Raw genomic sequence first — 15,844 nt, 5'->3', positions numbered from 1 at the left:
GTTGGGGAAGAAGCTGCATTGCAGTGAATTTGTTATGAAAAGTTAAACTCCCTGGAGTGAATAAAATCAATACAGGCCACCAACAACTGACACTACAGGCACTGCATTTCCATTCCTGTTGAACAGCATCATTAAGGGACTTTTCAACAGTGATGGCATGACATTTCACAAATCTTTAGTGTTGCTCCAGACTCACTTCTAAGCTGCTCCCTTCTGTGTGATGTCCAAGACAACAGTGACACGTTATGCCAGCTTGGTTTGACACTGCCAACAGGGAGGATTTCTTGATAATTGGTCTTAGTACTTTAGGTCTTAAAAATGGCAAAGCTGTAGTGGTGTAGGACAGTGCCAGAACTGATTACTGCTGGTAAGTCATGCGACTAACCCAGCTTCCATTCTTACTGCCTGAAGGATCTATACATTCCCCAATGCATGCATGTCTACAGTCCCAACACATGGAATCCTTTATCTTAAACCAATTGCTGTTTCCTTGCCAATATTGGTTGTTTTAGACCATCACAATAATTGTGGGGGTTTTGTTTTGTTTTGCTTGTTTACAATGCAAATTACAATGATGAAGCTGTAATAACAGTTGTAAACCAAATATGTCTTGTAGAGACATTTTAGAGCTTGGGTTTTCCTTCATATGGGCACCACCAGGACTGCTCTAAGTGAAACACTGTTGAATTAAAATGAATGTAATGCCTTTTGTCCTATGGCACTGTGTAGATTCCTAACCATTACACAGCTGGCAAAGTCCATTCAGAATGTAACTGCTTCATTTCATGCTGAACTGCTGTGTTCTTTTCCATCTCTGCTCAAATGCTGTTGCTTCTTGTGTATGGAACTAACATCTTCAAAGTCTTCATGCAACTTTGTTGATACACAATCCAGATGAAGACTCCACAAGAGGGATGTAACTGGAAACACATTCTATTATTACTCCTACTCAACTGAAACACCTTTTAATATATCCTAACAAGCTCTATACAAAACGTGGCATAAGATATAAAGGAAAAAGCCACAGTAACAGCCAAAATGTTGACCTTTTAATCTTTCTTCTTCCTAGTATATTTAATCTTTGTTTCTAAGGTCCCTTTACCTTTGACTGAAATCCTTTGGTATGTGATCAAATTCTTGCCGGCTGTTCGCTGTTCCTCCGAACTGATACGCGTGCTCAGTTGCCTTGGGATTCATGGGCAGGTGGCATTGAGAGTCCCTTTGCATATTCACTTCTTGGTAGAGTTTTTTGAGGCCACTTGAAGGCTGTGAAATCTTGTCTTTATCTCTTCCAACCTTCAGAGAAAGAGAGCCATTAACCAGAAATTTTAACTAAGATTGGACATAATGAAGTAATCTAAACCTCCCCTGGAACAACCTGAGGCTGTTTTCTCTCATCCTGTTGTTTTTTGCCTGTGACCTCCTTTCAGGGAGTTGTAGAGAGGAAAAGGTCTCCCCTGAGCCTCCTTTCTCCCGAATAAACAACCCCAGTTCCCTCAGCTGCTAATTGTACCCAGCAGAAGGAGCCACACAGAAGTTGGCCGAGAATAAAAGCAAGTTTATTGCCTTCTGGATACAGAAGGGATTGAGGCTCATTTCTGCAGCAGCCTTTTGAAGAGGTCATAAATTTTGTTTTACAGTTCTAGCACAAAAGATTGAGGCAAGTGTAGGCCTGTTAGATTGTGTCAGGGCATTCGTTTGCAGTGATGGGATATGTAAAGTAACATTATCCCTTCCTTTGTGTATCTGAAATAGTCTTCATGTGATGCATTCTGTATCCATGATGTGGAGAATTCCCAGTCAAGGCACAGTGTGCATCACCTTTAGAAAACTCTAGGGCAGTACTAGGGCAATTTGTAGCAAACCTTTTTATTCCGATTTCCTTTGGCTTTTGAAGAGTTTTTCCCTTTCTTATGGAGAAGAGCAACTGGAGGAGTTTCAACAGGACATCCATACAAAGAAGCCTGAACTTTCTCAGGGTACTGCTGGAAATCTTCCACTTCAACTTCTCGATCCAATCTGTGTTTCAAAGAGAGGATGAACAGAACAGCTTTTTTTCCCCCCCAAGTGTTGTAACTGTTTTCATGAAAGCAATAGAATTTTCTATTTATAGTTTGGATGATGTTTGGATGGGCATTTTTTCATTCTTGGATCACAGATAGCAATACAGATTATCAGTCAATGTGTAATGCAGGCAGCCTATACTTCTGCCTGACGTATCTGTGTTTGCATAAACAGAATCAATCTGCAGCATCAAATTCACTTTAAAATCTTCTATACAAGAACATTTAATACAGTGATCAGGATCAACAAATTCTGACCACCTTCACATGACCAAACTTCTGACTTCCCCAGCTTCTCTGAGATGGCTTGGTATCATTTTGTTTCAAAGGCAGAGCTGAAAGCCCCATAATGTGAATGTAAATTACAGCTATGCAAATCAGACATTGCACCAGGAGCATTAGCAGGTGCAGGACTGAAAGCTGATTTGCATTAAGTGATTCCCACTTTGACAATATCTTCATCTAGTAGGTTTGTGCCAACAGATTCCATGGCAAATGAGGTAAGAAACTTACACATACTGTGTATCCTCACAAAATGAGACAGGGATTTTTTATTGTAACAATAAATCAGTTCTCTTGAGCTGTCAGGCAAGCTGTCAGGCAGCAACTGCCTGGTAATGTGTTTGGGAGGATGCTACACACCTAGTGAAGTAAGCGTTGCTTATGCAGCCAGTGAAGTTGGCTTGCTGTGTTCTGAGGGGAGAGCCACCAAAATAAAACTTCTTGATGCTATCTGAGCTTTTCCCTGCTCTGTCCTTTGCTGGATTCTTCTTGCTTTGTTTCTTGTCATCAACAGTCAGCTCATACCTGCAAAGGCAAAGCATCCATTTTGTAGGCTAGTTTCAGAAACATCAATACCAGTGGTTAGAGAGCATAGGACATGGACCCAGAATGCTCCAGTCAGTGTCTACATCACAGAATGGCAATGCTCAGAGACATGAGAAGACCTTCTGGCTTCTAGCTGTGCAACAAGCAGCAGTGCAATAACCTATTGGCAAAGTTGAGTCCAGAGGACCATGGATGTCATAATATCCTGCAGTTAATTGTGAAGTCCAAGAAAATATAATCTGCACAGTGAAGATGTAAAGGATTGCTAATAAATAGCTAGAAGTAAAATAAGGTCTAAGCACATACTGATTCTTCTTTATGCCCTTATCCCTTCTCCTTCTCTTTCATCAGAGTACACTGATGTTTGAGCTTTTACCTAAGACCATTTTCTGACTCACTAATTGCAGCAGACATCAGGAAGGGTTCTATTGCTTTAACAAGAAACTGTGTGTAACTGAAGCAACAGAGATTGATTTTGTTTGGCCAGTTCAGAATTCAGCACACTTAAAGAGACACCCCAGTCCCCAAGGCTTCATACCTTCAGCTTTTCAAACTATGCTTCTTGGATGCCAGAAGTCATGGCTACAAACCTCCATTTCTGTTGTGAAACTGAGAATGACTTGGTTGTGTCTACACAGGCGAGATTCTTAAGGAGAGATGCTTTGATTATTTGACCTTCTAAGGAAATTTGAAACATGGCAAAGGACAGTAGAACATGCCAATAAATCCATGCTTTCAGTTTGAAAGAAACACATAGAGACTTCTTCCTGCAGCTGTAGTTAGCCTCACATTTGTGTCTGTCAGTGCTAAGAGTGTTTAGAACACGTTCCACTGTTCCCAAATTAATGCTTTTTGTGAGGATGCCTCAATTACTTCACGGTCAATTTGGGACTGCTTGAACAAATCAGAACAATCAATCTGATGCAAAATAAATCTCATGGTAGCCTTACATGATATTAATCTGTTTTCATACCTGTGGACAGCAAGGGACCAAGCTTTACAAAACACCTATTATTTTAGTTTTACTAAGAATTCCCAGCATCTTGTGCTCAGACTTTTTGCTTTGTGTTTTTGTACACTGAGTTTATCTGTTAGAAATATCACTTCAAAACCTCCACCTGAACATGACTTTGACAGTGAATATGAGAATGTGCTTTTATTACAAGAAATATTCCTATTCTGAAGGCAGGGAATAAAAAATGCTGGAGAGCTTTACCTTTCTGGGTTGACAGAAGTGATGATGAAGTGAGTTCTTCCATCATTGTAGTTTCGGTCTGGTGATTGAATTTTGGTTCCACTTGCATTTAAAACCACAGCACCTCTGTCCATAGAGATGGATAATACATCTGACTGAAATACAGACACAAACATCAAACTGTAATTCCATATTGGATGTTAGGAACAGGTTCTTTACCATGGGGGTAGTGGAACACTGGAACAGGTTGCCCAGGGAGGTAGTTGAGGCCCATCCCTGGAGATATTCAAGGTGAGGCTCTACAGGGCTCTGGGCAACCTCATCTAGTGGAGGATGCCCCTGCTTACTGCAGAGGGGGTTGGACTGGATGACCTTTGGACATCCTTTCCAACCCAGACCATTCTATGGTTCCACCTTCCTAAGCAGGTGTAGCTTATCCCCATCACACATGGAGGTCTAAGAACCATTTGGGAACACAGGCAGCTTTCTGAGTGATTTGTATCAACTCCATGCTCAAAATAGCATCCCACTAATTCTAACTGTCTTTGCTTCTAGGGGATTGTCTGTGTGTAAGGCCTTTGATATTAGTTGTACTTTAGTAGCACCCAGAGGTACAAAGAGGGATTGCAGTGCTGCCGAGGACAGCAACATCCACTGTGCTTTTCTGCCCTGAGGACTTTATTGAGTGCAAATGGATGCATGTTAATTTTAGGCATATGATCAAATCCTCTTCTCAACATCAAAATAATCTCTGAGCATTGCTGGTTTTCATCTGTGGATCAAATACAAACTTTGGAAATGAGGTCATCAATGAATGCTTCTAAAGTGCAGATTGCTTCCTCTATTATGAAACCATGAAGTGAGAAATTGCATTATTCTCCTGTGATCCTCCTGGGAAACAATGTAAGGCTAAAATAAAACAAACTGTAAAGAAACAGATACTCACTCCTTCAGAATAGTAAAAGAGCAGCCCATTGGGCTGCAATGTCTGGAAATTAAAGCCTCCTTCAAATTCACTAAAGAGGGACACTTTTTGGCTTGATGCAATGAAGCTCTCTCCATTGAAATACGCTTTGCGGGACATCTGTGTGTTAAATAAAGCAAAAATGACAGGAAAACTTTAGCAAACATCCACATCATAAAAAGAAGAAGGCTATTCCTTCCCTGCCCCTACCCAGTTCAGTTCTGTAAAACCTTCAATGTTTTATGCATGTCCTAACATAATTTATATAGGCTTTCTCTCCCATGCTCTGAACATCTTAACAAATCATGGCCATTTTAGACAGCGTAAGCCAACTGTTCTCAGTTTCCTGAGATTCCTGGCCTCAGCCTAAGTCTCCAGATGGTAGTGATGATGAAGACCAGAAGCAGAGGGGGCTTAAGTCCCTGCCTGAGCTTTGTGGCCCAGGGTCACCATCCCAACACAGGATATATTAGTCTGTGTCCTGCATTAGGGCAGGGCAGGGGGTTGTTGCATGTGGTGGTTTGCAATTCTTTGAGTTTCAGGAGTAAAAGTGAGTCCAAGGCAGGACACATTGCAGCTAGCTTCCTTGTTGACAAAGGGTGAGATTGGGTGATGAGTTATACAAGTGGTGGGCTCCTTCCTCTTCACAGTTTTGCAGCATGGCTTTGGATAGACGTGGCCATAGGTTAAAGACCACAAACAATGTTTGGAGTTACTGGCCTTGCATTGTAATGGACAAGTGATGAATGATGGAAGGGATCAGAAATGAAATGGCAGTTTTCTTAGTGTTCATGCTGCTGCAGTTGGTTTGTGTGGCACAGAGGATGAGCTGGCCTGATACAGAGGGAGAACTCATTTGAAGGGTGAATATCTTGATCTCTTTTTCAATTCAGACATCAACATTAGGATGCATGAGAGGACAATTCTCCTTGTTTCTTTAAGAAAAACCAAATGATATTGGAATATTTCCTTTCAGAATACAGCACACCATTTATTTCAGATCCAGCTTCACAATGCAATCTCACATATGAGAAGAATATCAAGTGAAGCACCTTGTGCTGTAATTCAGGGTGAAAATTGGGTAGTATGTCAGCAGACTTAACACAAACACACACACAACCCCCTTCAGTCAGTGACTGCATTGTAATTCCCTTGGTTGAAGTCAGTCTTTCCATTGTTTGGAGTAAAACTCAGATATGCTTACCAGTGAGTCCTCTGGGCACCCATAGCTGATTCCCAGGGTTCCTGGTTCTTCTAACAAGTTGAAATCCTTCTTCTGGAACTGGAAACCTTTCATGCAGCCTTTAAAGCCAATACTTCCTGCCAGATGTGAGCTAATGCTGTTGGAGAGCAATGCCAACAAGCTGTTATTAGGTAGCCCTTGCCATTTGAACAGACTTTTATCACCAAGGTGAGTTAAAAAACTTGGAAGAGCCTCAAACATTTGCCTCACTAGTGCCCAATTCTTGCTTCTTTATGTAAATCAGCTAATTAACCACATTATGTGCTTTGAGAAGTGAAGATGCACCAGTTATACTAAATGTTATGAGGAGAAATATATGAATTCAGAGAGGAGATCCATATAGAGCCATGACCTTAAAATGCTGGAAATAGCTGCAAAAATGAAAGCTGCTGTTTAAAAAAGGTATTTCTCAAAGGTCTTTTTCAACCTGGTTAATTCTATTCTATTCTATTCTATTCTATTCTATTCTATTCTATTCTATTCTATTCTATTCTATTCTATTCTATTCTATTCTATTCTATTCTATTCCTACCCACTCACAGTGAAAATCAATGGATTTGTATCTCATTTTTAAAATGGTTTTAGAAAAGTTCTGGTTCACCTTTCCTGCCTACCTTTCATGAGCAAGCTCCATTCCTGCCTTTGGAAGCAAATGGATAAAGGGGTCTGTATTTATTGACAAACGATAGTAACAGCAAATTCTGCTTACTCGTGAGGGTGTTTACAGAGGTGGGCTTCCAGGATCCTTTTTATGACAGATTTGAGCTATCCCAGCTGCTCCTACTCTCTGGTCTAAGTTTTCCAGCTACACCCCTCACCAAGATATCACAGCTTTATGGCACAGGACAAATATAATTGAATTTATCCCCACAATGCTCAAGGTGCATGAAGAAGAAGTTGTTTGCTTTAAATCAGAGAGAGTCTGCGACAGGGCAAGGAAATGACATGGGATCTACTGGGTACCAGTCTCGGAGGTAACTAGGGAATGAATACACTGAAGGAGTGAATATGAAAGCCAGAGTTTTGCCCTGGCTACTTACAAACAGGCTTTGTTCTTCCAACATACATTTTCTTCAATATTGTAGTTTATCATATTTTTACAATGCTTATGGATTTATTTCTTTCTGGTACAACTTGTTAATTGAGATCCTGGTTTTCCTGCTTTGGCAGTGCCATCCAGGTGGTTTGCAGAGTAGCCACAGTTCACTCAGAAAACTGTAGGCATAGCTGGTGTGACTCATCTTGTACCCTACATTTGTGAACAAGTCTTCTCTGCCATTGAGCTGCTCAATTGCCTAGATATCTAGGTCCTTCAGGGCTTTGTCAGTGTTCTCTAGGCTTGATTAACCAAAGTAATTTTCACTGTCCTTTTATGCTTTGTTTCTAGATCATTAATGTTTCTAATACCAGCCCTAAGAGACATCCTTTGGGCTTGTGGTGTAGGCTTGTCACCATGTGAAAATGAAAGAGTTACTACTATGTCCTTTTTCCTGTTCCCAGCTGCTTTCTAATGCCTTTCCCCTCTCCACACCACTACTTTTCTTAATAGCCCCCTATGGCAGAGCCTTGTGAAGAGCTATTTGAAAGGCCAGATAAATGATATACTCCGTTTCTCTCTTGCCCACTGTATTGTTTGCATGCTCATATAATTACGTGGAATTGAAAGGCATAATTTTTCCTTTACATGAAGATTGTCCCTATCTTAAAAGCTTAATCTGTAGCTATTTTATGTCTCAGACATTATTAATCAAATTCAACAGGCTCTCCTGACAACAAAAGAAAGTTTCAGGAGATTTACCATTAATTCCTAGAAACCATTGTTGAACATTTACTGTCTTTGCACAGAGTGTATTTTAATGGAGATGGTGTTTCTGTTAGCACTTGTGACACTTGAAACAGCAGCTGGACTCCTTCTGGAAATGCTTGGCCTTGTTGTCTGACTCCAGGAATGACTGTTGCCTGTCAGAGGAGCATACCCTTCTCCAAGCAGCCACTCTGCTCTCCTAGAGAGTGACCCTGGTCTGACAGATTCCCTCTGCAGGAAATGAGAGTTATAGAATCTACTGAGATAAAACTTGGCTTCTGTCAAATAGGATGGTGGGAAAATGAGACTTTGTCTTTTCTTCCCACGCCTACACAGGCCCAGCTGATTTGTGTCTACAGGGAACCTGAGATGGATCAGAACTGAAATGAGCAGTAGAAAATTTATAGAGTTGAAAACACACTTGGTAGAGGGTTTTGATCCTTCACCTAGTGTGTTGCTATTTTAGAAGGATCACCTTTTTTTGCAGAGCAAGGAGGAATAGCTATTCAATACATTCGTGTATTGAGGTGTCCCTGCCCATGGCAGGGGCGTTGGAACTAGATGATCCTTGTGGTCCCTTCCAACCCTGACTGATTCTGTGATTCTATGTGCCCTTTTAAAATGCCTTATTTTTTTGAAGAGGACAACAGTTTCTGTTACCTTTACTAAAACTAGATCAGTTTCAGCAGAATTCATCTGTGCTGGATCAAACCTAATCCTTGATACTTCAGAGCTCTGAGAGACACTTAGAAGAGTGTCTGCGGGGCTGTTTTACATCAGATATGGAGGCTGGGAAAAGTGTTTTCCTGTAAGCCCTTCAGCACTGGTCATACAACACACAAATACGTTGATTACTTGAAGATAAGGAGTAAATCCCAGCTGTAAACCAACCTGGAGTGCAGGATCTCAGCGGGCGCTCCTCCGATGTAGATGTCTGTGAATGGCATTGCTGTTCTTTCGTTGTCCACGCTTTTAATGTGTCGCCTGTCTACTACCAAGATCATCTTCTTAGAATTGTGATATATAATAGAAATCTGGAGGAAAAAAACAACCAAGAAAACAAGATGTGCATGGAAAATATTGAAATGCCATCCTTTGTAAGTTGTCACGGTGATTTTACAGAACTGATTGCATCTTTGTGTCTTGTTAGTTGAAAAGTTCTTCCAATTTATCAAAGGAGTTGTTTGTAAGTTGGGAGAGGGTGCCAACAATTGCTGGTAGGGAGCTCATTTTGATGATGCATTTTTTTTTCTGATGGCTGAAAACCCCATGATATTTGGTATTTCACTCATGAATAAATCCACACTGAACTACCCCATGACAAATCCTACACCGCAGCAAAGGGGTGAGTTCTATTAACTTGAGTGAGCTTTCTTGATTTGTCCAAGAAGCCAGGGCATGCTCCTTAAAAAACTGATTTTGTTGTCAAAGCATAAAAGGCTTCATTACACTCTGCTGAAACATGCTGAACAGAACTGTAGCTGTGGATCAGGAATCAGACTTTGAATTTGCATCAAGCAAATTGCAGGAGAAGCAAGCCACTGAAGGGGATTTGCTATGTCTGTCACTGCCACAGTTCCACTGGCTTAAAGCAAATTCTCTTAAACCAAATGAAAGTAGCTATTTTAGATCTGCCCACGTCCCTGAAATGTCAGGCATATATACAAGGCTGCTACCAAATTAATTGTCCCTTCAAATGAAATGGGGAATACATTATATCTTGTAATGCAATGCAAAACAGCTACACTGGTGAAGTTAACACAATGACATGTTTTTAGCTGAGATTTAGATATTTGAAGGATATAGTTTTCCTGGATGTAATTGAATTTTGAATTAATGCCACTTTTTCTCCCATGTGAACTGTCCTGTTCTTGGCTTGTCATAAGCAGAATCTGTTCACAAGCACTGATTTACCAGGAGGCAGAAAAAGCCTTCCCTTCCCACTTCTCAGCAATGATGGGATTGCACGTTCTTTTTCACCTTCTGGATTCTCTACTCCATCACTACCTGACCCCTCATCCTTTTGCTCCTTTCATTGGTGTTGGAGCAAATTATTGCTGCTTTGGAGCTGCTAGGATGGTTGGTCAAGTGGCTGTGACTGTAACAGCATCTCTACCTCATGAAATTTTGCGTCGTTAATCTGAGCCTTCTTTGTGGAGTCCTCTAGCAGCACAGGGCCGGTGCTGAAGCCAAAGTCATACTGGAGGTACAAGAAACCATTGTGCATCTCCAGACTGAAGAACATACTCTGTATAAAACAAAACAGCAGTCAGGAAAGCACTGTGAGTGTGTCAGCAATTAAAAACAAACAATCAAACACACACACACCATGGCGAGGGTGTTTGATATGGTGAAAAAAGTGCTGAGGGGAAGGATTTCTTTTTCTTTGCAAAGATGTAGCAATTTCAGGATCACTTGAATATATGTAGAATAGATGTGTATTCCTAGTAACACACACACATCCTTGCTTGATGAACAGCACTTATTTGAAGACTTGGTGAACTGTTTCCCTGTGGGAATAGCATTTGGTAGCGCAGCAGCATCAATATTCTTTACCAGCAAAGTATTCCTAATGCAAACGCATCTATTTGCTGTCAAAGTGATACTGTATGCCCCCCAAATGAAAGATGTTATACTGGTAACATTAAATTTGTGCTAGAATGGCTCTATCTGCATTAGAAGCTTCTGCCATGATGCCTGTAGTAGGTCAGGATTGTATCTTTTCACAGCTTAGATCAGCCCTGGTGTGTTTACTGAGGGCCGAGCAATAGCTAGAGTGCATTTAGTGTGTATTTGGTTTCTGGATTTTCTGACTATTCCTGCTTCATGGTTTGGCTTCTGTTCCATGGCTGGGTGACCTAAATTTTATAAACAGGAGCTGTGCTTCAGAAAATCTTTAGGGAGTCCTTGAAAGGAAGATGTGTACTTGAAAGGAAGATGTGTACCATAGAATTAGTCTCGTTCCAAAACTCAACGTAAAGAAGCAGAAAGGAGAGTGTACAGTGACTGTGCATCTGAGTTAGTGCTTTTAATGCTAATGTTTGTCTCCTTGTGTTCATCCTGTTGTTTCCCTAAAGGAAACATGGGAACAATCATTCTCAAAAAACTGCTGCAGGCCAAGAGCTGCTGTCTCTGACACAAAGGAGTCCACCTTCAGAAGTCTTTACTGAAAGTAACAAAAGCAGATTTTAATCCAGCGCTTTTGAATAAACTGCTGCTTGGGTTTGTTTTGACCAGCTTAAACTTGAATATCGAACAGGGATTACATTCAGAGTATTTATGAGCTGTTTCTGCAGAACTGAATACTGGACCAATTTGCACAGCCTCTCTAAAACTGTGTGAGAGCATGGTCTTCCAAGGCCAACATCCAGCTTGACTGCAGTTTCCACTGTAACACACAAAGTGCATACAACTCCAACAAACCTCTGGGCACTGTTGACTGGGGGAAAAAATGACTGATTGTGGTGGGTTGAAAAGTTTGTCCCCAGCATAGAACTGCCACACTGATCTACAATGGAGCTTGTTAAACCTTTAACAGCAGTTAGTGCCAACCATCATATGACAGAAGGCAGCATGCTGTGCTGCAGAACAGGTTGCTCCACACAGGTGTCCTCTGGAAGTTGCCCTGAAGGCAAACACTAGAGTGGGTCTTCTAATGAGAGGGGACTTTCTTCTCTTCTAAAAGAGGAAATGTAGTGGTACATGCAGGTGTCTAGACAAGTGTATGTTTGTGGAGTGTTTCTACATAGTAAAATGTTTTCTCTGGCTTTACCAAGTTGTAATCCACATAGGACTTGGGAGCTTGATGTGGAGATTCCCAAAGACAAAAAAATCCCATGTTTGTCTTCAGAGGATGTTTGCACGTGGAGACCACTTTCCTCAAAACCTTACAGCTTTTGTGTCATCCTCAAACTTTTGAAAAGCTGGTGATACTTGGATTAAGCTTTTTTATTTGCTCTACTTCAGATTTTCAGTAATTTAAATACAGATTTCACTCTAGTACGCCCTGAGACAGTCATAAAATGGCAGCTACCACAAAAGGGCTGCTTTATGGGAGTTACTTCACAGACATTCTCTGCCACTTTGATTGTGCATTCACATTTAAATAAAGGTGCAGCTACTAGGCTCAACTGGAGCCTCTTTCAAAGTGTCATCACAAGAGTGTGACTGGTCTGAGCTCCTAATCATCTCTGGATGAGAGCAACTCAGTCCAGCTCAGGGCCTTGGCTTCCTGGGGCCTTTGTAAGTTCTAGTTCTCTCCTACCATATACGTGCCCCAGATGAACACAAAGTATTTCCTCTTCCTAGAAATTAAATGTAAGGATAGGAGCATTTGGATTTTCCATGATACTTTAATTACTGGTGACCTCATGGTGCTCACAGACGAAGGGCACCAGCAGGATTTGGTACTCACCCCATTAACCATCAGCAGGATCAAGCCGTTGTCTGTTGGCGTTCGAACTTCTATGTCAAACCGAGTCACCTGGCTGAATTTTCCCCTCCTCTCAATGTTTCTTGCCACGGCATAGCCAGAGCCATCAAAGAAATAGCTCACAGCCCGGCTTGGAGTGAAAGCCAACTTATTTCTATGAGAAAAAATAAAAAAGGAGGGGAAAAAAAAAAGTGGGGAAGTAATATTTGGCACAGCCCCATTTTAATCTGAGGAGACTTAAAGATCTTTACAAATAAAATACTTCCCCCCCAACCCCCAAATAATTGTTCTGAGCTCCTGGCAGTGATGAGTTTCAGATTCTTTCTGGGATTTTTTTTGCTGTAAACTAATTTGTAGGCTTTTCTATTAAAAGCTTGCCCAATTCGTGCAGAAACCCATCTGAATTCTCCAAGGCCTTTAATTGAGCTCAGAACTGACCCCACATGCATTGTCCTGGAGAGAACAGCAGCTTGCAGTCCCTGTGGGAATGATGTGGGAAGCAGTAATTTTCCCTGTCCCAACACCTCCTGCATTTCTTCCCAGTGAGAGCTCCAAGTTTCTCTCCTGTTCTTGGTGTAGAGAGATTCAACTGTTGCTGCCTGTTGTATGAGCAAAACGCCTGCTCCTGTCTGTGGATGATCTGCTCTGGTCGGTGGTCACTTCTGCTTTAGAGGTTGCCTTTCCCAGCTGGTGAATGGCTTATCTGGGGAATTTCTGTTGTGGGTTTAAGAATGTATGGCAGAAAGATAACTTTCATACTGGCTTTACTAGCTGGAGGTGAGACTGGGCTCAAGTTTACCTGCCCCACTGGAGCTAAATGGCTGAGTCTGTATCACTTGCAGTGACAGACTTTGAATCAGGAGCTGTCCTGTTCTAGGCAAGCAGTAGGGGTAAGGAGGAATCCTGAACCATGCCCCAGCTAACACAGCAATTTACCTTTCAAAGGTTATGAGAGTTAGTGGAGAGAACATTAAATCAAAGTATCTTGAATTGGAAGGGACCCATAAGGATCACTGAGTCCAACTCCCATCTACATCCAAGTTCAACAAGGAGTTTAAAATGGCAGAGTTCCTTCTGGACAGCTCAATTGCATTTTCTCCTTTGTAATCTAAACCAGAAATGAACCACCCGGACTGGCACTTGCAACACAGCAGAGCAGCAAAGTGCCGGTGGGACTGTCCCCTACCTGGCACAAGGTGGCGATGTGGTGGTGTCGATGTTATAGATGCTCTTGAAGTTGTACAGGCTGATCACATCATCGTTCAGGGTGGCCAGTTCCAGGCAGCCGATAAAGCCAGGCAGGTTTAAACTAGGAGGGAGCTGCGCAGAGGGCAAAGAAAAGTGAAAAGAGAAAGATCACACTCCTCATTTGGATAACACGATAGCAGTTGGCCTGGGGTAATTTTTCCCCCCCTCTGTGCTTTTGATAATTTAAAACCAATGGGATGATGCTACCTTGGAACAGTCCTTGCAATCCTTACCAGATTATGGCTGTTGTGCTGTCAGTTACAATGGAGCTCACAGATGATATCACAGTGAGAACAATAGACCAGGCAATGCAACTGCAAACAAAAACTCCTTTTGGAGTTTTGGAAGGGAAAACATTTGGAAAAGGGGCAAAGTGTTAAGATTAGACTAATTACAGCTCTTGCTTAGTGTATTTTGATCTCTCAGTAGGTAGTTCATATTTAACATATATACATCCTTCACTGACAGAAAAATAACTTCATACCATGATGAGAAAGAGAAATAAGAGAGCTCTTTAAACTCAGGAGGCTTGGATTCAAAGTCTATACCAGTGGCTAATCCTCATTAGGTGTTATTTTGTACAGTTAGCACTGCTACAGAAACTCCTTCTTGTAACAAAGGTCACTGCAAATGGAATTGAAATAGCCACATTGGTGAGGAGAAAACCCACAAAAGAATAAAGCTGTCAGAGCTAGTGAATCATTCTTTTAATATTAAAATACTCTGCCCTGTGGAACAAGGGTGATAATGATAACACCTCTTGTACTTCAGAGTCTTGGCACTGCTAATAACTTCTCTTTGGCTTCTCATTATTTCCATTTTTGCTTCTGATGTAATAATAATAATGGTAATACAGCAATGCAGAATATGTGTAGCTGTAAGAGAAAATGAGATTCTTATCTGCAGCACAGATACATTTGGTAAATGATCATGTTTCCTTTTCTCATTTTCTGCTCCTGTTAAATTGCATTGAGTATGAGACTTTTAATGGTTAAGTGGTACATCTCAGATTTGCAAAGTACGTGACAGGGAAGAACAGGCAAAAAGCTTTTGGCAAATGAGACTGTATGGTGAGGTGGCCATTCCTGGGGGAGAGGAGACCCATATGCTTCTCCAATAATTACAAAACTGGAAGCATCAAGAACTCATTATCATTGAAAAAAAAGAGAAAAGGTAGCCTGCAAACTTTGTTAAGCTGGGCTAATATGCTTTAATTTATGCATATGTCTTAGGAGCTAGCAAGTCTTTTTCTTAGTATTACCTTTCAGAAGACTTGAATGACAGCTAACAGGAATCTGATCATTTTACTCTGGGACATAAAATGCTCAAGAAAACAGTAGCTTTCTTCATGGCTAGCAGAGGGAGTCCTAAGATGATCAATGACTAAATAAGGACATTTTCTCTATTTGCCATTTCTGTGTTTAAAGGGAAGCAAAGCACAATGTTTTCGTTGTTTAGGTTTGAATGTAGAATATTTATCTGACCAACCTTAAAGTCTGGAGGCACTCCACCAACGTAGAAAACAGCATTTTCAGGTTCCAAATTCAGGAGAGAGCTGGGACCAAGAACCTCTCCCTTTTTGATGAATTTTTCTTCAGCTGTGCTGCTAAGACTGGGCAGAGTTAAAAACATTTTGCCGTGCCTTCCGATCCTGTAGAAGGGCATTGTAGGAGAAGAGAATTATGTGATGGCTAGACTTAATCATAGAATCAATAAAGTTGGAAAAGACTTCAAAGATCATCAAGTCCAACCTGTCACCCAACACCTCATGACTACTAAACCATGGCTTCAAGTGCCACATCCAATCCCTTTTTGAACACCTCCAGGGATGGTGACTCCACCACCTCCCTGGGCAGCACATTCCGATGGCTAACAACTCTTTCTGTGAAGAACTTTCTCCTTACCTCGAGTCTAAACTTCCCCTGGCACAGTTTGAGAACTATCAGGCTTCTAATTCAAGGAAGGGTTTTTATTTCCTCACTAGAAGACTAGCACTCTGGAGGCATGGGAGAGAAAATTTATCTTGCCTTCTGTGGCACCCTGGCCCTCCAAAAGCAAAGCAAATTC

The 15,844-nt window shown here is 41.3% G+C and overlaps 1 protein-coding gene across 1 annotated transcript in view; it reads right to left on the bottom strand.

Annotated features, from left to right (window-relative positions):
* LAMA4 (laminin subunit alpha 4) overlaps positions 1-15,844 on the bottom strand; it is an 87,202-nt gene that overhangs the window by 9,497 nt on the left and 61,861 nt on the right. The window contains exons 21-31 of the mRNA XM_068168093.1: positions 15,266-15,428; positions 13,716-13,849; positions 12,512-12,683; positions 10,214-10,345; positions 8,989-9,131; positions 6,255-6,390; positions 5,033-5,170; positions 4,108-4,241; positions 2,706-2,870; positions 1,866-2,019; positions 1,103-1,296 (exon numbers count right to left, since the gene is read on the bottom strand). Of these exons, the coding sequence (XP_068024194.1) occupies positions 1,103-1,296; positions 1,866-2,019; positions 2,706-2,870; positions 4,108-4,241; positions 5,033-5,170; positions 6,255-6,390; positions 8,989-9,131; positions 10,214-10,345; positions 12,512-12,683; positions 13,716-13,849; positions 15,266-15,428 (1,665 nt within the window). The remainder of the gene's footprint in view (positions 1-1,102; positions 1,297-1,865; positions 2,020-2,705; positions 2,871-4,107; positions 4,242-5,032; positions 5,171-6,254; positions 6,391-8,988; positions 9,132-10,213; positions 10,346-12,511; positions 12,684-13,715; positions 13,850-15,265; positions 15,429-15,844) is intronic.

This window comes from Melanerpes formicivorus, unplaced genomic scaffold, assembly GCF_026170545.1.
Source record: "Melanerpes formicivorus ecotype bairdi unplaced genomic scaffold, bMelFor1.0.p_v2 SCAF_131, whole genome shotgun sequence".
Lineage (NCBI taxonomy): Eukaryota > Metazoa > Chordata > Aves > Piciformes > Picidae > Melanerpes > Melanerpes formicivorus.
This window is presented reverse-complemented; position numbering and strand designations above follow the sequence as displayed.